We start from the raw sequence: 26,395 nt of genomic DNA on the forward strand, positions 1-26,395 counted from the left end.
GGTTATTACACCCTTTTAAAAAGTTTTTAACCAAGGGGTCCCTAAAGAAAGAAGGTAAACCATCATAACGAAAATGGGAACAAATAGCAGACAGATAACATTTGATGGATGTGAGACACAGTCCCGCATCCAGTAATGACATCAAAAAGTCAAGCACCACTGGCACGGTGATGCTGTCCGCCGACAAATTCCTTTCAACAAGGAAGGAAAGGAACCTCCTCCATTTGGAGGCATAAGACTTCTGAGTTGCAGGCCTGTGCGCGGCACAGATCACCCTCCGTACCGAAGGGGTCAGCGCCGTCAACGCAGGAGCCTCCAAGCCACCATCGGTAGCGAGTCGATGTCGGGATGCCGGACCCTCCCTTCTTGGAGGGTGAGAAGGTCTGGCCTCGGTTCCAGCCGGAGAAAATCGCCCTTGGACAGATGGAGAAGCAGCGGGAACCACGGCTGTCTCGGCCACCACGGGGTGATGAGGATCGCGTCGACTCTCTCCCTCGACATCTTGGACACTACCCTGGTCAATAACGGGAATGGAGGGAAAGCATATACCACTTCCCGGGACCAGTCGAATGCGAATGCATCTCCGAGGGGGCTCTCGTGTCGCATCCGAGAACAGAACTGGGGACAGTGAGTGTTGGAGGCTGTCGCAAACAGGTCGACCTGGGGGGTTGTCCATTTGCAAAACAGGTCGGCGACCGTCTCTGGGTGAAGCCGCCACTCGTGGCAGGATGATGTTCTGCTCAGTTGATCCGCTAGGATGTTTTCTTCTCCTGGTAAGTGGATGGCCTGGAGAAATATGTGTCTGTGGATGCACCAGTCCCAAATTCTCAGCGTGATGTCCAGGAGGGTCCTGGATTTGGTACCTCCTTGTTTGTTGACATAGAACATCACTGTAGTGTTGTCGGTTTTGAGCAGGACCACCTTGCCTGTGACAGTGGATTCGAACGCCTTGAGTGCTTTTTCTACCGCCATCATCTCGAGCGCGTTTATGTGCATGGAGCGTTCCTGCAGGGACCACTTTTCCCTGACACATAGGTCCCGAAGGTGTGCACCCCAGCCATCCATCGACGCATCCGTCGTCAAGGTCATTTGCGGTTGAGGCTGGACGAAGGGCATACCTACGCACACGTTTTGGGAGTCTAGCCACCATAACAGGGAGGAAGTCACGGTCCTTGGAACGGTGAGCCATTTGTTTGGTGAGTCTGTCAACGGGTTGAACACGGAGAGGAACCATGCCTGGAGCGGTCTGAGTCGCAATCGCGCCCATGGAGTAACGAATGTGGTGGACGCCATGTGTCCCAACGCGACCTGGATGTCCCTGGCTTTGAGTCTCCTGCTCGAGTGAACAGTGCGTACTGCGGTCGACAGGGTCTGGAAGCGGTCCTGAGGAAGGTAGGCCATCGACTCTTCGGAGTCGAGCACGGAGCCGATGAAACGGACCTGCTTGGATGGGGTCAAGTGGGACTTCTCTAGGTTGACTACCAGTCCCAAATCTGACAAGAGGTTTAGAGTGAAGTGAATTGTACCTAGAAGCTCCAGTCTTGACGGAGCTGTCAGCAGCCAGTCGTCGAGGTAGGGAAAAACGCTGAATCCCTTCTGATGGAGATAGGCTACTACTGGGGCCATGCACTTCGTGAAGACTCGAGGCGCTGTGGCCAAGCCGAATGGGAGGACATTGTAATGGTAGGCGTCGGAGCCGATGGCGAAGGCGAGGAATCTGCGGTGGGATTCCCTTATCCCAACGTGGAAATAAGCATCTTTCAGGTCTACCGTCGCGAACCAGAGGTCCTGTTGGAGCAGAGGCAAAATGGAAGCCAACGTCACCATGCGAAAACGTCTATATCTTAAGAAAGAGTTCAGTTCCCTTAGATCCAGTATGGGTCTAACTCCTCCATCCGGCTTTGGGACAGTGAAATATCTGGAGAAAAAGGCCTTGGGCCATAAATCTTGAGGCAATGGGGAGATGGCCCCTTTTTGAAGGAGAAAGCGCACTTCGTCGAGAAGGGTGCCCGAGGGGGCAGTAGAAATGAAAGCTCCGGTGGGCGGGAGCTCTTCGAACTCGAGGGTATAGCCCCTTCGGACGATGTTCAAGACCCAGGAGTCGGAGGAGATGGAGGCCCATGTGGTGGCAAAGGGCCTCAAGATGTCAAGAAAAAACAAGTGAGAGGGGGCGAAGTGCGCTAGGGATCTTCATGCCCTTTTCTTCCCCTGGTCGGGCTCCTGTCGACGGTTCTTTCTGTACCGAGACTGGTTGCGACGGCCCGAGGAAGATGGTTGCTGAGAGGGGTAGCCCTGCCGCTGCGACCCTTGCTGATGGAACTGACGTTCCTGATAGGGGAATCTCTGGAACTGACCTTGGTGATGCTGCCAGGGCCGGAGACGCTTGCGGAAGGAGGACGGACCCTGCGTGGACATGCCATGCTTGCGAGCGGCCGCCTTCATGCGGAACTTCTTGTTAAGCCGCTCGTCGGTATCGGCGTGAAACAGCCCCGAACCGTCGATGGGCATGTCCTCGATGGTGGATCTCACGCTCTGATTAAGGTCAGAGCCTCGGAGCCAAGCGTGCCTTCTCAACGCGATGGAAGCCGACATCGCCCGTCCTACACATTCCGTGACGTTCCTAGCCGCGGTGATGAGCCAGCTACCAATCGAGTGGGTCTCATCCCTGATTTGGGTCAGAGTCCTCTGGACCTCATCGGGAACGTCCGGCACAATTGGGGAGATGCCTTCCATCAAAGTCTGAACATAAGCTCCCATACAGGCCGTGTAGCTAGAAGCCTTCGCTGCCAGGGCCGCTGCCGCATAAGCTTTCTTGGCCAGAGCGTCTATCTTCTTGGCCTCCTTATCGACTGGTGAGGTGGTCTGACGCTGGGTGGAGGTCTGCTGAGCTCCCTCCACAATAGCCGAATTTTGGCGAGGATGTGCCATGAGCCATGGAGCATTTGGAGCCGAGACTCTGTATAGCGACTCGATTTTCCTTGGAGGCCCGAGGAGGGACGCAGGAGAGTCCCAGGATCGTTTGAGGATCGTTTGCAATGATGGCAAAAAGGGGACACACGGTGGTGTCGGGACCCGGCCATGGACCCGGCGCTCAACTGGGTCTTCTGCATCCGCCTCCGGATAGACAAGGTCAATGTCCAGGGCCCTGGACATCTTAATGATGTGTTCTGCAAAAGAACGAACATCATCCGAAGGCGAGGCCGCTTCTGGATAGTGGAGATCCTGCGGAGACTGACGCGGGGGGTCTTCCACATCGGAGGGGTCTTCCGTCCCGACCGAAGCATCCGCCTCGGAATCGGAGGAGTCTACCTGAACCACGACATTGCTTCTGTCAGCTGGTCTCGGTGCCGGTTGAAGCAAAGCTGTTCTGGAAGCTGGAACGGGGTCTCTCTGGTGTTTGTCTAGTTGTGAATCCTCGCGGGGACGGTCACGGGGGCGGTCACGAGAAGGCACCCTGGACATTGCAACCCTCTTAGAGACCTTCAGGTAGAACTGATCTGCTTCCGAGTCGTAGAAGACGTCATCATCATCGGGCACCGGCAAGGGAGACCGGGGAGCTGGTGATGGCGACCTAGGGTCTCGATCTCTCCGAGCTGGGGATGGAGATCGTGAGGGCAACTCCCGAGAAGGAGACCTCGAAAGTCTGTCTTGGAAGTCCTCCTCATTCAAGGGGGGAAACGGTACCGTTGCCGCCGCCGAAGGCCCCGGGGTGGACAAAACTTGACGGGCCTCCTTCTGTGGAGGTCTACTGGACACGACTGACAGAGTGTCCTGCTTTGGAGAATCCGTCCGGATGCGAGGACGAGTGGAGGGCTCCGGTTCTTTAGACATCCCGGACTCTTTACGAGGACGGTCCTTAGCATGCTTGGACTTCTTGGGAGCCGTAGCCTCTGGAAGTGAAGCCGATGACTTCCTCCTCTTGGAAGACGCGGAGCCCCGCGGAGCATCCAGAGGGAAAAAAGGAATAGGAGACTCCGTCAGCCTTCCACCCGGTCTGGGTGTATCATCCGTACGGGGGGCCGTCTTCGCCCTGGAGGAGGTGTCTTTACCGGTACCCGATCCGTCTTTCGGGTCCGACGGAGTTTCCTTCCGGGAGGTATGCTCCGAAGCCGGCCGCGAGGTCTTAGCGAGAGCATCTCGCTTCCGAGATGAGGTTGAAGCGGCGGCAGTGCCCACAGACCCAGATTTATGCGGGTGCTTGGTGGGCTTGGTGGTGGCACTGGGCTTATCGGATCCACGGGCCACATTAGTCTCAGGGTTGGGACCCCCGGAACGATCGGACGTCGACGGGGGAGCACTTGCCGGGCCATCTCTGACGGAGAGAGCCGCAGAAACAGGAGCCACAGGGGCCGAAGACGGACGAGGATCCCCTTCCCGGATCTTACCCTGGGCTATAGCTGAAGTGAGCCGCGATTCTCGATTCTTTCTGGCCTGAGACGACATCGATTTGCAGAGGGAGCAGGACTTAACATCATGGTCCTTGCCGAGGCAAAAAAGACATGAGGTGTGTGGGTCCTGTACCGGTACTTTTCCCCCGCAAATGTCACACTTCTTGAACGGAGGAGACATAGCTAACTAGGTCGACGAGTCCAAAACGAAGTCCAAGGCCAAGGTCAGCAATCCAAAAATCCAGTACACGGGGGAAGAAGAGACGCCAAAATCCAAAAAACAGTCCGAGATCAAAAAACCAGTGATTCAATGAGCTAAACACGAGCGAAGTTCCAAACAGCAGCCAAGCGCGGCGGAAAAAATGGAACTGGGGAAAAGAGCGGGAACCGGGGCTTTATAGGAGGGGGCGGGGTTACCGCCAAAAAGTTTCTATATGTTGCAAAGTGTACTTTGCCCAGTGATTCTAGAAGTATCCGAACAGTACTGCGCAGGCGCAGTAAAACCCATTTGTATGATTCGCAGAGACCACGAAGAAGAAAAAAAATATATTTTCATTCAAGTGGTGCTAAGGAAAGGCCTTTGTGATTTTGTTTGTAAGCTTTGTCTATCTATATGTCTATGTTTTAAGGTTGTATTTTGTTAAGTTTGGGTTTTTATTGGTAACAGTATATGTAGATAATTACTTTGGGTTGTAAATTGTGGGTCGTGGTATTGGTTAGGTAGTTGGGGGGCTGTGATTTGTTATATATGAGTTATGGGAATTATAGCTTTTGGAATTTGTGGGATGTTGGCTGAAGAAAGTTGGAGGCCGGTATTAAAAGAAAGGGCTAGTTTGTGGGAATGGCAAAGGGGCCTTGTTACTTGTGGGGCATAGACTGTGGGAATTGGAGGTGGGGGCTACATTTGGAAGAGTGTGATATTTTAGGTTTGGGGGTTTTAATATATTGTTTGGATTGGAGTGGGCAGTTCTGGATTAAAAACTGAATTTCTATGTTTTCTCAATAAAGTTCTTTGGTATTTCAACACACTGGACTCTTTGATGCACTGAAGTTCTGAATTTGCCCAAACTGAACCTTTCTTCTCTACTCAGTCCTCAGCTCCATTGCCCAGCAGAGGCAAATACACACACAAACATACAGGATACACAGAGAGAGCTATATTTCCAAATCAGAGCCTTCCTTTCCTGCCTTTCCCTCCTGAGTCCAGCTCTGCACCTTGGGCTCCATTGCGGTCTCTTCAAAGGAAGAAAGGAGGGAAGGAAGGGGAGGCCGCTGACCCCCCAGCGCATACCTTCCTTTCCCTCAAAGGCCGCCAGCGGAATAAGTAACAGCAGCTTTGCCCTGGCAATCCCTGCACATGCTGAGGAGGAGCCTTTGGGGGCATCTGTTCATGCGCAGTCTCAGCCCCTGAAGCCATTGCTGCCCTCACAGTCTGTTCTGAGGGAGGGAGGAAAGTGGGGAGAACCCTTGTTCATTCAGAGGAATGGCTGGAGCATCTTCTGGGGGACACTTGGGGGTTATTAGAAGGAAGGAAGCCCCTCCAAAGAAAGGCAGGGGTCCTGCCAGGCCTCCTCTCCCTCTTTCCTTCCCTGCCCCCTCCTCGGGAGATTCCTTAGGGCCCAGGTGTTTGGGGGGTTATTATGTTAAAAGGGGGCAGGGGGGACCCTTGGAGAGAGCTCCCTCCCTCCTGGAAATTGGGGCAGAGGAGAGACCTTTCTGATGCCTCATTTGGAGAAGGGTTTTGTGCCAAATAGAAAGCATCACACAGGATAGGGTTGAATAGCATTGGAAGCAACATTTTTTTTTGGGGGGGGGGGAGAGAAGTTTTCTCTGGAGTCCTGGGGGACGGGGGTCTGGGGTGGGGGAGAAGAGCTAAAATCTAGGCCAAAGCCAAGAGAAGGGAGACAGAAGATCTCAAAGCTCTGGCAATCCCCTGGCAACCTGGGAACTAGGTTTAGAGGCTCACAGGATCTGGATTGGACACCCCCCTCACATACTTACCTTTTCCTTCACAACAACCCTGCAGAGGAGGACCAAGAGAGAGACCCACAGCCCGAGAAACACCCCCCCCCCCGGTTCTGGGAGCATAGTGAAAGGGCATTAGAGCCCCTTGAAGGGATGTTGTTATTATTATTTATTTATATTCTGCCTTTTCTCAAAGGAATCAAAGCAGATTACAGTAATAAAATAACATACAATTTCAGAAATACAATTAAAATTCCAAAACTCCCAACCCTCCCCCCGATTATAAGAAGTATTAATCAACCCCTAAAAAGCTAATAAACAGCAAGAAAATGTAAAACATCCAAAACACAATACAGTAAAAAAGTTTTTTCGGGCAGGAAATGGGTCATTTTCTGAAGGTGAGAGGGGAAGGCAGGAACAACACATGAATAACAATTTCCATAATAGTAAAGATTGCAAGGGTAAGGGTCAGGGGGAGGGGGAGGCAAGTCAATAGATCTAATCTACTCTGGAAAGGCCTGCCAGAAGAGATCCATCTTCACAGCCTTCCTAAAGGCTTCCAAGGTGGAAATATGATGGACCTCATCCGGAGGTCGTTCCAGAGCCTGGGAGCGGCTGATGAGAAGGACCTCTGGGTCACTGCTGAAAGTCTGGTCTTCTTGAGTTGTAGCAGGTTCTTCCCAGAGGACCTGAGTCTGCGGTGGATTGTATGGGAGGAAGCTCTCCCTCAAGTAGTCAGGACCCAAGCCATGGAGAGCTTTACGGGTTAAAACCAATACCTTGTATCTTGTCAGGAAACTAATGGGCAGCCAGTGAGGGATTTAAGAACCGTTGTAATGTGGGCAGTTCTAGAAGTGTCCATAACCAACTTGGCTGCCATAATCTGTACCAATTGAAGTCTCTGAACTTGGCACAAGGGTAGCCCCATGTAGAGTGCGTTACAGAGGTCTAGCCGAGAGGTGACCAGTGCATGTACTACTGTTTCAAAGTCTCCCTGCTCCAGGAAGCGGTGCAGTTGGCGTATCAGCCGAAACTGATAACAAGTGCTCCTGACCTTTGCATCCACCTGAGCCATTAGATGAAGTGATGAACCCAGGAGCACTCCCAAACTGCAGACAGAGCCTTTCAGGGGAAGTGTGACCCCATCCAGAACTGGCTGATATAACTCCATTCCCAGATTAAGGTCCCTCTTACAAGTACCTCCATTTTACCTGGATTCCATTTGACTATGTTGGGATAGCAGGGTGAATGGAAGGGGAGATAGATATTTGTCAGGCCCCTAATTGCAGCCCCTCTTCCAACACAAAAGGCAGTACTCTGAAAAAGGAACAGCTTGTATTGAAGATAAATGCAATAGAAGTGACTTTTTTGTCAGGAATGAAAGTATAAACATATCACTTTTATAACCATATCAATTAACCCCACCCCATTAACCAATAAAGCTAATTAATTGGATAGCCTGTTCCCGCGCAGTGTTCTCCCATCCAGGATTCATGATTAACTCTCTCTCTCTCTCTCTCTCTCTCTCTCTCTCTCTCTATATATATATATATATATATATATAATATGAAACCCCATCAATCCCAATCTAGTATCTAGTATGATACCATATGAAAATATAATAAGCATAAACCCATAACAACATAATACAATATAAAACTACTAATAACTCTCTATGTTCCCCGCTCCTTTTACAGAGAACAGTCTTTTAAACTCAAGCCTCTGTTACAAGGATGATTCCCACACATTCCAGTCCTAGCAAAGAAGCACATACTTTAGCCATGATCTCCCTACCTCTTTATAGTATCTTCTGTTAAAGCACATAATAAAACATATTATTTTAACCCACCATAAATCCCATCTATCTTAACTCTAATTTAAACCTAAACCTATAACCCTTATGGCATGAATCCCTAAATGAATAAATGAATAAATGCTGGAATAAAGGGATTAATGACATATTGTGACTTCAGGCTGGTACTCCTTGCCTCCAGCAATGAGACGGGACCATTGTGAATTTAGGCTAATGCTGCTTATCTGTAGGTTTGAGATGTGACCATTGCAACTTGAGGCTGATGCTTCTAGCCTGAAACATTGAGACTGGCCCATTGTGATCTCAGGCTGATTCTCGTTGCCTGAGAGACCGAGATTGGCCCATTTTGACTTCAGTCTGATGCTCCTTGGATGAAGGATTGAGACGGTACTATTGTGACTTCAGGATGGTGCTCTTTACCTGAAGGACTGAGACTGGCCCTTTGCAACCTCAGGCTGATGCTCCTTTCCTGAAAGATTGAGACCAGAGAACTGTCACTTCAGACTGGTGCTATATACCTGAAGGATTGAGACTGGCCCATTGCGTGTCAGTGTATAAGTGTCCTGTCATAAACATTAAAAATATTAGGGTTTGATTATTAGAGTTAAAGTAGGAGTTATAGTTGTAGTTCATAGTAAGTAGTGTAGAGTGATGGGTTATAGAAAGCATGTAGTGGGAAATGTTAGAAAGACAGATGATTAAGGAGGGCGTTTGGAGAGAGGGATGGGGTTGCAGCTGGAGATGGTTATCAAGGAGGAGTGAAGCTGGCTTGGGAACACTCTCTTCAAGGTGAGACTGTCTGGGAGAAGGGAAGGGAAGCATAAACAACCTTGGTATCTATGCAACCTCCGCTTGTGTTGCTTTAGCTTGGGAATTGGGGGCTGGCTTAGGGAGGTGTTGAGTGGGTTAAGAATGGATGTTTCTGCCTGGATTCATCAATAAAGCTTCTTTAGTTTCAAATGGGTTTTATTTTTTGAGCACAGGACTGACTCCAGATCTCACATTGCAACTTCAGGCTGATGCCCTTTGCCTGAGAGATAGAGACTGTCCATTGTGACCTCAGTCTGATGCTCCTTGCCTGAAGCATTGAGACGGGATTATTGTGATCTCACCCTGAGGTTCCTTGCCTGAAAGACTTAGATGAGACTATTATGACTTCAGGCTGGTGCTCTTTACCCGAAGCATTGAGACTGTCCAAATTGTGATCTCAGGCTGATGCTCCTTGCATGAAGGATTGAGACAGGACTATTGTCACTTCGCAAAGATGCTTCTTTCCTGAAGCATTGAGACTGGCCCACTGTGAATTCAGTCTGATGCTGCTTGCCTGAAAGATGGAGATGGGAATATTGTGACTTAAGGTTGGTGCCTCTTACCTGCAGGAATGAGATGGGACTATTGTCATTTGAGACTGGTGCTTCATACCTGGAGCATTGATACTGGCCCATTACGACCTCAGGCTGACGCTCACTGCCTGAGAGATTGAGACTGGCGCAGTGTGACTTAAGTCTGATGCTCCTTGCCTGAACAGTAGAGACTGTCATATTGTGACCTCAGGCTGATGCTCCTTTACTGATGGATTGAGACCAAACTATTGTTAGTTCAGGAAGATGTTCTTTCCTGAAGGATCGAGACTGTCCCATTGTGATCTCAGGCTAATGCTCCTTGCCTGAAGCATTGAGACTGTGCATTCAAGCTGATGCTCCTGGGTTGAAGGATTTAGACTATCCCATTGTGACTTCAGGCTGATGCTTCTTTCCCGAAAGACTGGGGATGGCTCATTGTGACCTCAGGCTGATTCGTGTTGCCTGAGAGGTTGTGACTTCAGGCTGCTCCTTCCTTACCTGAACACATGAGACTGGCCCATTGCTATCTCAGACTGATGCTCCTTTTCTGAAGGACTGACACTAACTCATTGCGACTTTGGGCTGATGCTCCTTCCCTGAAGGATTAAGATGGGCTTATTGACTTCAGACAGGTGTTCCTTACCTGAAGGATTGAGCCTGGCCCTTAGCGACCAAAGGGTTATGATCCTTGTCTGAAGCATTGAGGCTGTCCCATTGTGATCTCAGCCTGAGGCACCTTTGCTGAAGGATTGTGACAGGACTATTACGAGTTCAGACTGATGCTCCTTGCCTGAAGGATTGAGACTGGCCCATTGTGATCCTTACCTGAAGCATTGAGATTGTCCCATTGTGATCTCAAAGTCATCCACTCCAAACCCCTTCTGCCATGCAGGAACTCTCAATCAAAGCATACCTGACATATGACCATCCAGACTCTGTTTAAAGGCCTCCAAAGAAGGAGACTCAATCATTCTCTATTGAGGGAGTGTGTTCCACTGTCAAACAGCCCTTTGTGTCAAGAAGTTCCTCCTAATGTTGAGCTGGAATCTCTTTTCCTGGAGCTTGCATCCATTGTTCTGGGTTCTCTTCTCTGGAGCAGCAGAAAACAAGCTAGCTGCCTTCTCAGTATGACATCCCTTCAAATATTTAAACAGGGCTTTCATATCACCTCTTAACCTTCTTTTCTCCAGGCTAAACATCCCCAGCTCCCTCAGTCTCTCCATTGTGTTGGCTCTCCTCTGGACATACTCCAAACTTGTGAATGCTGATCCTGTCCTCTGGGGTATTAGCTACTCCTCCTAGTTTGGCGTCATCTGCAAATTTGATAAACATGTCCTCTATTAAAGCAGGGCTGCACAAGTTGTGTCCCACCAAAGGATCAAAAGCGAACGACTCGACAGAACGGAAATACAGAGTAATCATATTAATTCCCCAATAACTAAACAAGAGGTAGAAAGAGTAATACAAGATTTAAAAGGATTTAAATCTCCTGGCCCAGATGGATTCACATCTATATTTTATAAAACCTTTAAGAATGAACTGAGTGAGCATTTGACTAAAAATTACAATGAAATATTGGATAATAAAATAATCCCAGAAACACGGAAACTATCTGAAATTATATCAATACAGTGGAACCTCGGGATACGAAATACCCGGGTTACGAATTTTTCGGGACCCGAAAAAAACCCATAGGAAATTATTGATCCGGGTTACGAAAGTTTTTTTGGGTCCCGAAAAAACTTTTGGTGCTTTTCGGCGCGATTTTACACCAAATCGCGGCTTTTCCCCATTAGCGGCTATGGGGATTCGGCTTGCGAAAGCCGTTCGGGTTACGAAAGCGGCCGCGGAACGAATTAATTTCGTAACCCGAGGCTCCACTGTACTTAAACCCAATAAAGATCCAGCCAATTCCGAATCTTATCGTCCGATCACATTAAGCAATCAAAATTATAAAATTATTATGAAAATCCTAGCCAAGAGAATAAAAGAATATTTACCTACTTTAATTAAAGAAGAACAATATGGATTTGTGGAAGGCAGATATATTTATGAACCGATAAGGAATATATTTAATATGCTACATCATGCCAAACAATACAAAGATAAATTAGCTTTGATGAAACTAGATGTTTACAAAGCATTCGATTCAATAAATCATGAATATCTATATAAAATTTGTAGAGATTTTGGATTAGGGGAAAGGTTTAGTGAAACCCTCAAAGAAATACACAATGATACAGAAGCAGAAATCATGATAAATGGAGAGAAATCAAGGAAATCTAAAATGAAAGTGGAGTAAGGCAAGGTTGCCCAGTTTCCCCTTTATTACTTATATTGGCAATGGAAGCGTTTGCAAATATGATTCGGGATCAGAAGAGATAAAGGGACATGAAATAGATAAAGAAGAGATGAAGTTGGATTCATTTGCAGATGATGATCCTCTGATAATGACACAGAAACCGAATGAAGCTGTAACCAAGTTATTGGAAATATTTCAGACGTTTGAAAACGTTTCTGGGCTTAATATTAATTAGTATTTAATATGGATAAAGCAGAGATAATGTTTATGAATACGAATTGGCCGGAACAAAAAGAAACCCAAATTGTGTCAGGATTGAAATTGGGGATTAAAAATGTGAGATATTTAGGTGTGAATTGACCAATTAAGTTAGATAATATTGGACAAGGTAATTATAATCAATTAAGGGGGAAATTAATAATCAGATTTCTAAATGGACAAGTAAAAATGGGAAAATGTGAACAAAAATTAGAGTGTTTAAAATGATGGTATTACCAAAGATTTTATATTTATTTCAAAGGATCCCAGAAATAATTCCTAGTAAAGTTTTAAATAAATGGGAAAAGTCAATATTAAAAAGGATATCAGGGAACAAAGAAGCCAGACTATCTAAGGCATTATTATATGAGGATCAAAGTAATGGAGGATGGGGAGCTCCATCCCTCAAATGATATTTTGAGGCGGTTCAATGGCTAAGAATGATAGAGGCAGAATAGAACCATGATATAAAGTGGGTTGAATTAGAAAGACAGAGCAATCAAATGGAGTATGTCTCTGTCTTTCAGGGGAAAATATGGGGGAGATATGAATTTTAAACATGAGGAGACTCTGAGGGGATGCCATTGGCTGGAATCCCTGCCCCTCCCTCCATCCCTGGCCCTGATTGGCTGGAATCCCTGTCCCTCACACGATCCCTGGCCCTGATTGGCTGGAACCCCTGTCCCTCCCACCATCCCTGGCTATCTTGTGTTCTGGCATCCATTTTGTGTCCAGTGGCCATTTTGTTCCAGAACCTTCTCTGAGGCCTCAGTTGAACAGAGGCTTCTCTTTCTCTCCTGAGGCTCCAGAGAGAGAAGGAGGCCAGGCTCCTTGGGCCAAAAGGAAGGAAGTGTGTCTCTTTGTGTGTCTTTTGTGTCTCTTTTCTGAGAGGCTTTTCTTATTACACAGCTCTGCTCCTTCTGGGGAACATGGGTTTTAAAGGGATCAGAAATAGGTAGATAGTTTTAATACAAGCCTTATTATTATTATTATTCATAAACCTTGGTCTTTGGCTTCTAAGAGGAGGCTAGTTCCCCAAAAAAGGCCAAAAGTGGCTCCTTTGGGAGGTTTTTAAAATCTCCCCAGTTTTCTTTTTAAGAGATTTTCATGGAAGAAGTAAGGAGACAGACCAGAATAACTCATATTACCAAGAATGAAACAAACAAAGATACAAACAAACAAGAACAACAAAAATAAGGATTAGAGACTAAAACAAACTGCTTATTTTTTTAAAAGGAAAGCCATTATTAGGAGGCCTGAAAGAAAAAGAGCCCTCTTTCCGATCACCATCTTCAGGGGGAGAGAGTCAGGCCGGCGACAACAAGCCTCAACTGATGTCTTTGACTGCTTTGTGCATGGTTTTTGAGGAATTTTGTTTAATTGTATGAGATTGCTGTTGATGTATTATATTGCTTTGTGCTATAGCATGTGACATGTAGCTTGTATGTTGTGAACTGCTTTGATCTGAAGGAAAAGCGGTATACAAATAAAAAATATTATTAATATTATTATTGTTGCTATTAAAAACAAGACATGGCCGCTTCTAACCTTTTACAACTGACTTAGGCTGTATCTGCATTGCAAAAATAATCCGCTTTGAAAACGCTTTAACTCTCCTGGATCCATCCTATGAAATCCTGGGATTTGTAGTTTGTTGTGGCATGAGAGCTTTCTGGCAGAGAAGGCTAAGTGTCCCAAAGGGAAAACCCCCGGATTCCATAGCAGTGAGTGGTTAAAGCAGTGTCAAAGTGCCTTATTTCTGCAGTGTGGATGCAGCCTTCTTGGGAAAGGGGCTGATGATGGGGAAAAGCACTGGGGACTCTGGAGGTTATTTATTTATTTTATTTTTGATTCACTCATTTCACATCTAGTTACAGGGACATAACCAGGGCCCTCTTCAGTTCCCCATCCCCTCATCCTTCACCACTCTAAGAAGGCATGGAGTATTTGTTGTGTAGGGGAGCTGCAGTGAATCTCTGCTAGGTCTAGAGAGCTTTGTTTGGTGCAGAGGGAGGAAGGGGATGCCCACCTCTGCATCAGCCCAAAGGAGACATATGTCACCTGCGTATGTCACCAGCAGGATGCTGTTCTTTGTCTTTGAGTTCTGCAGGGTTTATTGCTAAGCCATCATAACCCTGGTCCCTTTTCTCAGGAACCTCATCTCAGCCTCCTTGTACACGGCTTTGGGACCTCTCTTGCTGAAAGTGACCCAAGTGCAGAGGCCAAGCGGAGGGAGTTGGGCTCCAGGAGAAAGAGGATGCCAAGGTACCACAAAACTTCAGTGAGTCCCTATCCTTTTAGCTTCATCTGTGTCACTTCTGGGTCAATGTATGAATGGAAGCAAAGAAAATACTGTCCACATTTGGCAGAAACACTCCTGGTTAGTCCTCTGTCACCGCACTTTTTCAGGGATTTTAAAAAATGGCCCAGTTGCTCTCTCCTCCTCCCACTTTTCCCCTTCTCAGCTCACTTCAGTTCCTGAGTACAATTGAGTTTGCAGCCCATCAACTCAAAAGTGGGGAGAAGAGAGGAAACAAGGAGACAGGATATTGCCCTTCCCAGGATGCTGAAGAAAAAGCAAACTGCTGTGCCCTTCCCCGTTTGTGTGACCTTCCTCATAAACAACTTTGGCCATTTTCACTGCCTTCTGGATTGCTTGTCCACATGTGTCTTGCTTTTCCCATCTCTGCAATGTTGGAGGATATGGGGGAACATCTCTGGATCTAAACATGTGGTAGCCCCAGTGGCCCTCAATCCCAGTGTGCTCCCCAAAACTGTTATTAAAACATGATGTTTGCCTCTGAAATGTGGCAAGAAATGTCTAAATGCACAATAATTCTTTGGTGCCTAAATGTTCTGTATGTTTTGGGATAGTTAGTATCCTAATATATCTTCAATATCCCAGCAATAGCCTAAATTATATTGTTTATGATATTAGAATCAAAGAGTTGGAAGAGACCACAAGGGCCATCCAGTCCAAACCCCCTGCCATGCACGAACTCTCAATCAAAGCATACACATCAGATGGCCATTCAGCCTCATCTTAAAGACCTCCAATGAAGGAGACGCCACTGCATTCTGAGGAAGGAGTGTGTTCCACTGTCAAATAGCCCTTACTGTCAGGACGTTCCTCCTAATGTTCAGGTGGAATCTCTTTTCCTGGATCTTGCATCCATTGTTCCATGTTCTAGTCTCTGGAGCAGCAGAAAACAAGCTTGCTCCCTCCTCAATATGACATCCCTTCAAGTATTTAAACAGGGCTATCATATCACCTCTTAACCTTGCCTTCTCCAGGCTAAACATGTCCAGCTCCCTAAGTATATTATATTGAAAGGATTTGAGACAAACTATATTTAAAGGCAGCAGGTTTTTGCTTGCTAACATAATTTAAATTTTATTTCCTGCACTGAATTCTGAAGTGATGAAATAATATTTGGGATGCATCGTCTGATTTCCTCCCCTTTGCCTTAGTCACTCTCTGGATGAGGGCTATTTTCTGTTGCAGGTAACCTTTGCGGATGTGGCAGTGTATTTCACTGAGGACGAATGGAAACTATTGACGGAGAAGCAGAGACTTATGTACAATTGTGTAATGATGGAGAATTATGAGAATGTGGCCTTTGTGGGTAAGGAACCAGAATCCATTGTCCTTTCTATGAAGACTGAGGTCCCTTTTGTGCTAAATGATCATGGTGCTATGATTCCACTAGAATTATAGAATCATTTCCAAACACCATCCAGCCTCTGTTTAAAGACCTCCAAGGAAGAGGACTCCACAAAACTAAGGGAGTTGCACTGTCAAAGAGGTCTTACTGTCGTTCCTCAAAGGGCTTGATGGTTTCAAGATCCTTCACCACTTTGGCTGCCTTCCTCTGGGCATGTTCCAACTTGACAACATCCTTTTTAAATTGTGGGGCCCTGAACTGGACACAGGATTATTCTGACTAAAGCAGAATAGAGTAGCACTATTACATTCCTTGATCTTGAAACTTTACTTGTATTGATGCAACCTAGAATGACATTGGCCTTTTTAGCTGTATACTGTATTGGTTGTGAGTCTTCTCCTGGTGCCACACAGCATTAAGCATCCTCTGCAGTTAGCTTGCATCATGCCATGTGCTCTGACTCAACACTCTATGGCAGTCTCACAGGAAATGATGCCACTTTTCAATCAAAGTATTTTTACACATATTAATTGGAATATTTTTCAACTGCCAGATTATCTGCTTCCACTGATTTCCTCATGGCAGTTCCCCTACAATTTCTTGTTTGCTAGCTCCTATGAGTAAGGATACAATCATTATATGGTTTTGGGGGCATCCAGAACAGTGTCATGCTCAGGTCACTCACACCAATTTTATTAATTTAACATGAAATAGGGAGGCGTGAACGTAGGGCTAAATCTTGGGGTAACACCTTCCTCTCTTAATGCTGAGATTCAGTCTTGTCTGTCATTGTCCTTGTTTACAGAAGAACTTGTCAGTCATGAGAGAGTCCACACAAGAAAGAAGTCACATAAATGTCAGCATTGTGGAAAAAAAATTGCCTACAAGTCAGTCCTTGTCAAGCATCAGAGAGTCCACACAGGAGAGAAGCCATACAAATGCCAGCATTGTGGGAAATGTTTTTCTTTGAAGTCATACCTAGTGACACATCAGAGAGTCCACACAGGGGAGAAGCCATACAAATGCCAGCATTGTGGGAAAGGTTTTTCTCAGAAGCCAAGCCTAGTGAAACATCAGAGAGTCCACACTGGAGAGAAGCCATACAAATGCCAGCATTGTGGGAAAGGTTTTTCTCAGAAGCCAAGCCTAGTGAAACATCAGAGAGTCCACACAGGAGAGAAGCCATACAAATGCCAGCATTGTGGGAAAGGTTTTTCTCAGAAGCCAAGCCTAGTGAAACATCAGAGAGTCCACACTGGAGAGAAGCCTTACAAATGCCAGCATTGTGGGAAATGTTTCTCTTGGAAATCAGTCCTAATGACACACCAGAGATTCCACACAGAAGAGAAGCCATACAAATGCCAGCATTGTGGGAAAGGTTTTTCTTCGAAGTCAGTCCAAGTGAGGCATCAGAGAGTCCACACAGGAGAGAATCCATATAAATGCCAGCATTGTGGAAAAGGTTTTTATCAGAAGTCACACCTGGTGACACATCAGAGAGTCCACACAGGAGACAAGCCATATAAATGCCCGCTTTGTGGGAAATGTTTTTCTCAGAAGTCAGTCCTAATGACCCATCAGAGAGTCCACACAGGAGAGAAGCCATACAAATGCCAGCATTGTGGAAACTGTTATTCTCAGAGGTCACACTTAGTAACACACAAGAGAATCCACACAGGAGAGAAGCCATACAAATGCCAACATTGTGGGAAATGTTTTTCATCAAAGTCATACCTAGTGATACATCAGAGAGGCCACACAGTAGAGAAGCCACACAAATCCCAGAAGTGAACTAACATTATTTTTTCAAGAATTAATATAGAAAATATATTTTCAATCCAGCAGTGAAAAGGCCCTTATGGTTTTGTTTGTAAGGGTTGTCTATCCATATGTCTGTGGTTTGTCTGTGGATAAGTCTGGCCTGTTCCAGACTGCCAAAATAAAGCTGCTTCGGGTCTCTTTGGAGGTATGCTATTTAAATGATGCATGGGTCCTAAGAGTCCGGAGGTCGCACCAAAGCCACACTCCATTCCTAAGCACTGGAGTGCAGCTTTGGTGCAGCTTCCGGATTCTTAGGATGCATGCATCATTTAAACAGGATAGCTCCAAAGAGACCCAAAGCAGCTTTATTTTGGCAGTCTGTAACAGGCCTCTGTTTATGTTTTAAAGTTATATTTTGTTAAGTTTAGGTTTTCATTGCTGTTAGTATAGATCATAGTTTATAAATTTGACTGTAGATTGTAGTATAGGTTAGCGAAATAGAGGGGTGGGATTTGTTGCAGCTGGCTCAAATAGTTATGGGAATGTTAGTTTTTGCAATGGGTGAGATGTTGGCTGAAGAAAGTTGGGGGCCGATATTAACAGAAAGGGGGTTAGTTTCTGGGGGTGACAAAGGGGGCCTTGTTACCTGTGGGGCATAGACTGTAGGAATTGGAGATGGGGGCTAGGTTGGGAAGAGGGTGGTGTTTTAGGTTTTGGGTTTTAATGTATTGTTTGGCTTGGAAGGGGCAGTTCTGGCTTAAACACTGAATTCCTTCTATGTGTTCTCAATAAAGTTCTTTGCTATTTCAACACACTGGACTTCTTGATGCACAGAAGTTCTGCATTTGCACAAAATTGACACTTTCTTCTCTCCCCAGTCCTCACCTCCATTCACAGCCATAAGAACAGCAGAGGCAAACACACACACACACACACACACATATACTGAGAGAGAAAGAGCTATATGTACAAAGCAGAGTCTTCCCAGCCTTTCTCTCCTGAGTCCAGTTCTGCAGCTTGGGCTCCATTCCGGAAGGAAAGATGGAAGGAAGGAAGGAAGGAAGGAAGGAAGGAAGGAAGGAAGGAAGGAAGGGTGTACTCCTTCCCTTCTTCCAGAGGCCGACATTATTATAGAGGCTATAGGTGAGGTGTCCAGTAACTCAGTGAATAAGATCATACTGGATTAATTTGAATCTGTGAGTACTGAGGATGTGGACAAGCTCCTTGGAAGTGTGAAGAAGACAACTTGCCCTCTCAACCCTTGTCCTTCACGGCTGGTCCTCCAAGGAGGAGATGCACTTAGCACTCACCTGAGATGTGTCATAGATGCATCTCTTAGGGAGGGCTTTTTTCCATCTTGCTTAAAAGAAGCAGAGGCATGGCCGCTTCTGAAAAAGCCCTCCCTAGATCCCTTGGACATGAACAATTACAGATCCGTCTCCCATCTTCCATTTCTAAGCAAGGTGATTGAGAAGGAAGTTGCTCTTCAACTCCAAGCATTCTTGGAAGAATCAGATTATCTAGACCCATTTCAAACTGGCTTCAAGATGGGATGCGGAGCCGAGAATGCTATAGTCGCCTTAGTAGATGATCTTTGCTTGAACACCGACAGATGAAGTGTGACCCTGTTGAAGCTTTTGGATCTCTCAGTGGCTTTCAATACCTTCGACCATGGTATCCTTCTGGAAAGCCTGAGGGAATTGGGGATCGGGGGCAATGCATTGCAATGGGTCCGGTCCTATCTCTCAAACAGATTCCAGAGATGCTTGGGGACAGTTGTTCCTTTAAAAGAGAGTTTAAATTTGGCATTCTTCAGGACATCATCCTGTCACTAATACTGTTTAACATCTACATGAAACTGCTGGGAGAGATCATCTGGAGATATGGAGTGGAGTGCTATCAGTACACTGATGACACCCAACTATATCTCTTTATGCCCCAGACCTCTGCATCAACTAAGGAATGAATGTCTTGGGGCAGTAATGTGCTGGATGAGGAGAAACAGATTAAAACTGAATCCAGATAAGACAGAGGTACTTGATGGAGATCCTAATCCAGGTGTGGAGGTTTGTCAACCGGTCCTGAATGGGGTCACACTTCCCCTAAAAGACTGTGTTTGCAGTTTGGGGTTGCTCCAGATGTCAGTTCAGATAGATGCGATGGCCAGGAGTGCCTGTTATCAGCTTTGGTTGATATGCCAACTGTGCCCCTTCCTAGAACCTGTAGACCCGAAAACTATCATGCATGCTCTGGTAACCTCATGTCTTGACTTCTGTAATGCGCTCTACCTAAGCTACCCTTGTACCAAGTCTGGAAAATTCAACTGATCCAAAATATGGCTGCCAGAGTGGCCACTGGAAGATCTAGAGTTGACCATATCACACCTATATTAAAATCTCTTAATTGGCTGCCTATTAATTTCAGGGCACAGTACAAGGTCTTGGTTATAACCTTACTTACGGGATCGCCTTCTCCCATACAATCCGCCCCACACATTGAGGTCCTCTGGTAAAAACCTTGCTACCATTGCCTTCTTCTGAGACTGAGAAAGTGTAACTTGCCCAAGGGCAGCCAGTGAGTTTCTATGGCTCAGTAGGGATTTAAACTTTGGTTTCTCAGAGTACTAGGCCAATACTCAAACCACTGCATAATACTTAGTCGCAGGGGTCTCTTTTATGTCCATATTTATTCAGAAGAGCCTTCCTTTGAGGCTGAGAGAGTGTGATATATGCAAGCTCACCCATGGATTTCCAAGACTGAGTGAGGATTCGAACCCTGGTCTCCCGGTCCTAGTCCAGCCCTCAGTCCATGGCACCACGCTGTTTCGCTTTCAGACCTTTCTTGCTGGCTAGACATGGCTCCAGCTTAATCCCAGAAGATGGACTAGTCTGCCTTTCTGCTTAGATAACATACAATTAGACTGTTTCTGGACCAGCTGTGGAGGCTCCCTGGGATGCCAGAGGGAATCTCTAGAGGTCTGCTTGCAATCTGGGACTGCTTTGTTTCTCAGCTAATTTCCACGGATGTTTGTCCATAGATTCAAGCATCCAGACATTGAAAATATTTTCAAAATTTATCAGTTCCAAAAAGTAACTCTTTTTATTTTATTTTATTTAAGGGATACTATTTTAGTATGCCCTTGTATTTAAGGTACAGTCGGCCCTTCTTATACATGGATTATTTTATACACAGATTGAAGCCTACACGGTTTTAAAATGTTTAAAAGAAGTATAAATTTCAAATATCAGACCTTCATTTTCCATTTTTATAAGGGACACCATTTTGCTATGTCATTGTATTGAATGGCACTTGAGCATACACAGATTTTGTAATACACAGGGGATCGTGGAACCAAACCCCAGCGTATAACAAGGGTCCACTGTAACTTGAGAATGCATGGGTTTTGGCATCCACCGTGGGTCCTGGAACCAAACCCCAGCGTATACCGAGGACTGACAGTACTTTTATTTCACATGCTCACTGACTTCCTCAGAATCTTCGCATATTCTTCTTGAATAAGATTATTGAAGCCAGAGATTCCCATTCCACGCAAAGGCAAGCATTTCCTCTAGCACTGTCCAGAGCACCTCAGTCAGGGCACCGGCTATAACTTGGTGTGAGAGATCAGCAAGGGAGACGGCCCAGGGCCTGACTGGCCCAGGCCACAAAGATGGCCAAGGGCATTGCCAGGAGGGTGCAGGGGGCATCACCTAGTGCGCTGCTGGGAAGGGGTGCTGAAGTTATGGGTCTGGCAAAAGAAAGCGAGCCTCGCCCTCTTCTGCTTGTCCAGCAGCTCCGCTGGACCCGAAAAGGCTGTGGAAGAGAGGGGTGATTGATGAATGATTTGCACAAATATACTAGGAATGCCTCTGAGTGTGGCAGCTCTTCCCTGGCTCAGGCAAGGTCAAGCGTGAGGGTGGCAGGAACATCATCCTGGCAGAGATGTCAGTCCTGAGCTGATTGCACAACAAATTTGGGGGCAAGCCACCCCCACAAACTCCTTAAAAGCAACCCAGCCTTTCCAGGTAGATTTTCAGATGTTGATGGACTGCAACTCCCACTCTCCCTCACCAATGGCCATGCTTGCTAGAAGCTGCTGGGAGCTGCAATCCAGTTCTATCCAAAGGACCAGGTGATTCCGGCTCCTCCCTCTCACTTCCTCTTCCCCAAATGGGTGCCTTCCAAATGTGTTGCCCTACAACTGCATCTCACCAGAAGCACCTCAAACCTCACAGCCAATTGGCCCCACAAGACTCTGCAGGGAAGGTCTCTGGGAACTTTCCCCCTTTGGGGTTTGAAATGAAGGTGGCGCTCCAGGTGAGGGCTTGCCATGCCCTGCCGCCAGGAGCCAGGCCTGTTCTCTGAGTCTGAGGTGGAGGCTGAGATCCCAGGGACAAGCCAGGGCTGCAGCCACTGTCCAGATCCTCTGGAGGTAAGCCTGCAGCCAGTCCCAGGGTCAGGTTCCCAGCAGCCATTTTTCCCTCCTCCTGAGCCAGATTGACTGGGGCCTACTCCCACAGAGAGACCCCAAGAAAAAGAGAGACAAGGACATTCTCTGTGGCTAAGTAGGAAGCCAACAGCTAGAACATGCGAGACCCAGATGGGTTAGAAACATCCCAGCAACCCCCTCAGTCCAGCATGGTTGAGAACCATCCGTGGTGCTTGGGAGACACCTTGCTCTTGCCTTGAATGTTGGCTGAATGCCTGTTGCCTGGAATTCTGCTCGGACCTGGAGGACTCTCAGATTTCCCCTTTGAACCTGATGGACTGGAATGACTGAAGCCTCGTGATGAACGTGGACTGGATTGTACCACCACTGCTTTTGCTACACAGGACTTGGTGAGACAACCATCCCTTCTCCCTTTCACTCAGTGCTTGAAACACTGAGATTCTGGACTGAGGGTTGGCTAGCCTTGCAAGGGCAAAACAGGACAGAGCTGGAGGTGGCTCTGGGAAGAGTGGATCCTTCTCCTCCTCTGCTTTCATCATCATTCTTCGACCCACCCACCTTCTATCTTTTCCCCAGCCCTGGGACTGCAGGAGTGGCTAACAAGAATTAAAACCAATGCTGACCAAAGAATATGCAAAAACATAAGATCTCAAAAGGTTATTCCTAAAACCCAATTAAACAAACTCTCCACAGAATTAAAACCACTAAAAACAAATCAACAAAAGGGAAAGATACCCCAACAATAACCTTCCTTTATAGTTCATTGCATTTGTCATCTTTTTCTCCCTTAATCAATTTTCCACAGAAGGACAAAGGCAGGAACAGAAGAAGTCCTCCTGAGGACACTCTGAGTGGCCATCATTGGCTGGAATCCCAGTCCCTCCCTCCATCCTTGGCTCTGGTTGGCTGGAATCCCAATCCCTCAATCTATCCTTGGCCCTGATTGGCTGGGAGGGGAAGCAAGGGCAAGATGGCAGGAACCACGAATCAACTAATCACTGAAAGACAGAGGATTGTACATAACTGACCCCCATTGCATCCCAGTCTCTCAAATTCCCAATGGCTCCACTTCAAAAAAGGAAGGCTGAACATTTACTGTCCCAAGGTCTTCTTTCCTTCATTTTCTTCCTCGAAGGAGGAACTGAGGGTAGTTTCTCCTCTCTTCCTTCCTTTGGAGGCCATCTTGGTTCTTTGCACACCTGCAGAAAGTACAAATGGAGGTGTTTTACATGTGCAACACTTGTGCAGTCTTCCATGGACCACCAAAGATAGAATTCAATGACTCTCAGAGCAAAGCAAGCCTCAACCTTTTCTAGAAGATCAAACAAATCAATGAAGCTATTGTACTTTGGGCAGATAGTTAGATGACATGACTCCCTGGGAAAAAGGAGGATGGTCAGTAAAGTGGAAGGCATCAGGAAAGAGAAAGAGTGGCTGGAGGTGGACTGAGTCAAGGAAAGGAAGACTTTCAGCTTGCAAGACCTTGTTCAGTCAGTTAATAACAAGGTCTTTGGAGTTCCCTCCTTCTTAGGGTTGCTCCAGAGTGAAGCCAACTGAACAGATCAAGGAACAGGAAAAGGCTCTTGTCTTGGGTTCCTTCTTTCTTCATTAAGAAAACCAACCCCAAACCCCTCTAGCTGGGATTACGCACAAGGCTTAGTCCTAAACTAGGGATGGGATTTCTTTTGGCCTCCAGGTGTCAGTGTACTACAACTCCCAGTATCCTTCTTTTATTTGTTATGCTCTCCAAGGGGATGATGGGAGATGTAGTCTGTCAACATCTGGTGGGCGATAGGATGTCCATCCCAGTTGAAAGAAGACCAACTATTTGCAATGAAGGAAACAGAGCCAGAGCCCCCTCCCTCCAGGATCCAGCCTTTGGAGAGGAGTCTGGAAAGAGCTTCAACACCAGAGATGGTCCTCTTTTGCCTGAACAGAAGCAGATGTATATATTCACCCAGAGACACCCTTTGATTCCCCTCTGAAATCTCATAGACCCACAGAGACCCCCAAGAAGGAAGAGGAGGCCTGGCAGCCAGAGGAGCCTTTGGAGGAGGAGGAGGAGAAGGGGCCTTCCTTGCTTCCAGCCCCAAAGCTGCCTCCCTACAGAAGGCCCTTCATCCCCCATCACTGGCTCCAAAATGGGGCTCTTCCCCTCCAGTCCTCATTCTCACAGAGCAACCAAACTGGGGAGTGCCCCATGGAGGCCCCACCTTCCCTTCCCTGCCAAGGAGACCCAGAAGGAGCCCTTCTTCTTCCTAAGCAGCCAATGGTCAAAGCCACAGCCTCCTAGGACCCCATTCAGGCCTCTCTAGTCTCAGCAGCCACCTTCTAGAACCTTCTTCCCCAACAGCTGCCCTCAGATTGGACGGTTGCCCACCAGTGATGTCATCCCCCCAGAGGAGTGTCTTTGTGCCTCTGACAACGGCCTCCTTCACTGTTGCCAGGCAGAGTCTGTTGTCTCCATGGAAACACCAAGGGAGGGAGGGAGAGTACTGAGGATGCTCCTCAAGAGATCTGGGCATGCTCAGTAGCAGCCACTGAAGCCCCTCTGCCCTGAAGGAAGATGGCTGCCCTGGCTGCCACTGAGCATGCTCAGTCCCTCCAGAGGAGAAAATGGAGGAGGAGGAAGGGGCCTGAGCCTTTAAGGGCTTGAGCCATTCCCAGAAAGAAGGACTCATTAATAGTTAATACTAATTATAAGTGAGTCAGTTGGAAAAGCCCATCTCACTCCAGAAAATAAAATAAAGATACTTGAAGAGTTTGCTCTCTACCTCTTTTCTAATGTAAGGGGAAAATACAGGAAAGGGCAAAATATCAGTACGGAATATATAGGTTATGCCAAGATAATAAATAGAACATGTATTGGAAGGTATTGGAAGTTGTAAATAGGATCAATCTGTAAATATCTTGTATGTTCAAGAGATGCTGGCAGAAGTTATAAATAACTGGAAAGTACAATTGCAAATGTATAACTGTATGTGAATTTATAAATAAAGCTCACCTGAACCTAAACAAATAAATAAATAAATTGTCACAGTGAGCTGCCATATTTGAATGAGAAGTTTCCAGACTTACTGCAAGGGTAGCCCTATGTAGAGTGCATTGCAGAAGTCAAGATGTGAGCTTACCAGCGCATGAACCATAGTTTCTGGGTCTTCAGGTTTCAAGAAAGGGCGCAGCTGGCGTATCAACCGAAGCTGATAACAGGCACTCTTGGCCGTCGCATCTATCTGAGCTGACATCTGGAGCAAAGGAACCAGGAGCACCCCAAACTGCAAACATAGTCCTTTAGGGGAACTGTGACCCCGTCCAGGAGCGGTAGATAAGCCTCCATACCTGGGTTAGAGGCTCCAACAACAAGTACTTCTGACTTAAATGGATTCACTTTCAATCTGATTTCCTCATCTTGCCCATTACTCCCTCAAGACATTCATTCAGAGGGGAGATGCCTTCCTTAGTTGACGCTGAAGTCTGGGGCATGGAGAGATATTGGATGTCATAAGCGTACTGATAAAACCCCATCCCATACCTCCGGATGATCTCTCCAGGCGGTTTCATGTAGATGTTAAATAGCATTCGGGACAGGATGATGCGACGAAGGATGCCAAATTTAAGCTTCCAAGCATCACCATCTGAATCTGCTTCTGAGATAGGACCAAAACCACTGCAACGCAGTGCCCCCGATCCCCAATTCCCTCAGGCTTTCCAGAAGGATACCATGGTTGACGGTATCGAAAGCCACTGAGAGGTCCAAAAGCACCGACAGGGTCATACTTCCCCTGTCAATGCTCAAGCGGAGATCATCTAAGGAGACCATTGCAATCTTGACTCTGTATCCCGTCCTGAAGCCAATTTGAAAAGGGTCCAGATAGTCTGTTTCATCCAAGACCACTTGGACTTGAAGAGCAACTGCCCTCTCAATCACCTTGCTTAGAAATGGAAGATGGGGGACCGGTCTGTAATTGTTCATGTCCAAGGGATCTAGGGAGGGCTTTTTCAGAAGCGGCCGTACCACCGCTTCTTTTAAGCAAGATGGAAAATAGCCCTCCCTAAGAGGTGCATCTATGATACATCTCAGGTGAGTCCTAAGTGCATCTCCTCCTTGGAGGACCAGCCATGAAGGGGAAGGGTTGAGAGGGCAAGTTGTCTTCTTTACACTTCTAAGGAGCTTGTCTACGTCCTCAGGACTCACAGATTCAATTTGATCCAGTATGATCTTATTCACAGAGTCACTGGACACCTCACCTATAGCCTCTGCAATAATGCTGGCATCCAAGTCAGCTCTTATCTGAGAGATATTATCTGTGAAATAGTCATTTAAAGCATCACAGTGATCTGTGGTAGGCTCTAATGGTGGGTTCTGGGGGGCAGGTGCCTGGATCAGGTTCCAGATCTCCCCCTCTCCCACTTAAGCCGTCCCTTTATGCTTCTCTTCCCTTGGTGTTTT

At 46.8% G+C, this 26,395-nt stretch overlaps 1 protein-coding gene across 1 annotated transcript in view; it reads left to right on the forward strand.

The window, feature by feature from the left end:
• LOC149290498 (uncharacterized) overlaps positions 1-17,685 on the forward strand; it is a 40,535-nt gene extending 22,850 nt beyond the window's left edge. The window contains exon 4 of the mRNA XM_089489349.1: positions 16,623-17,685. Coding sequence (XP_089345475.1) covers positions 16,623-17,525 — 903 coding nt within the window. The 3' untranslated portion in view covers positions 17,526-17,685. The remainder of the gene's footprint in view (positions 1-16,622) is intronic.
• Positions 17,686-26,395: the final 8,710 nt, after the last annotated feature.

The sequence above is a fragment of the Sceloporus occidentalis genome, unplaced genomic scaffold (genome assembly GCF_023333645.1).
Source record: "Sceloporus occidentalis isolate IW3139 unplaced genomic scaffold, rSceOcc1.0.p SCAF_39, whole genome shotgun sequence".
Classification (NCBI taxonomy): Eukaryota; Metazoa; Chordata; class Lepidosauria; order Squamata; family Phrynosomatidae; genus Sceloporus; species Sceloporus occidentalis.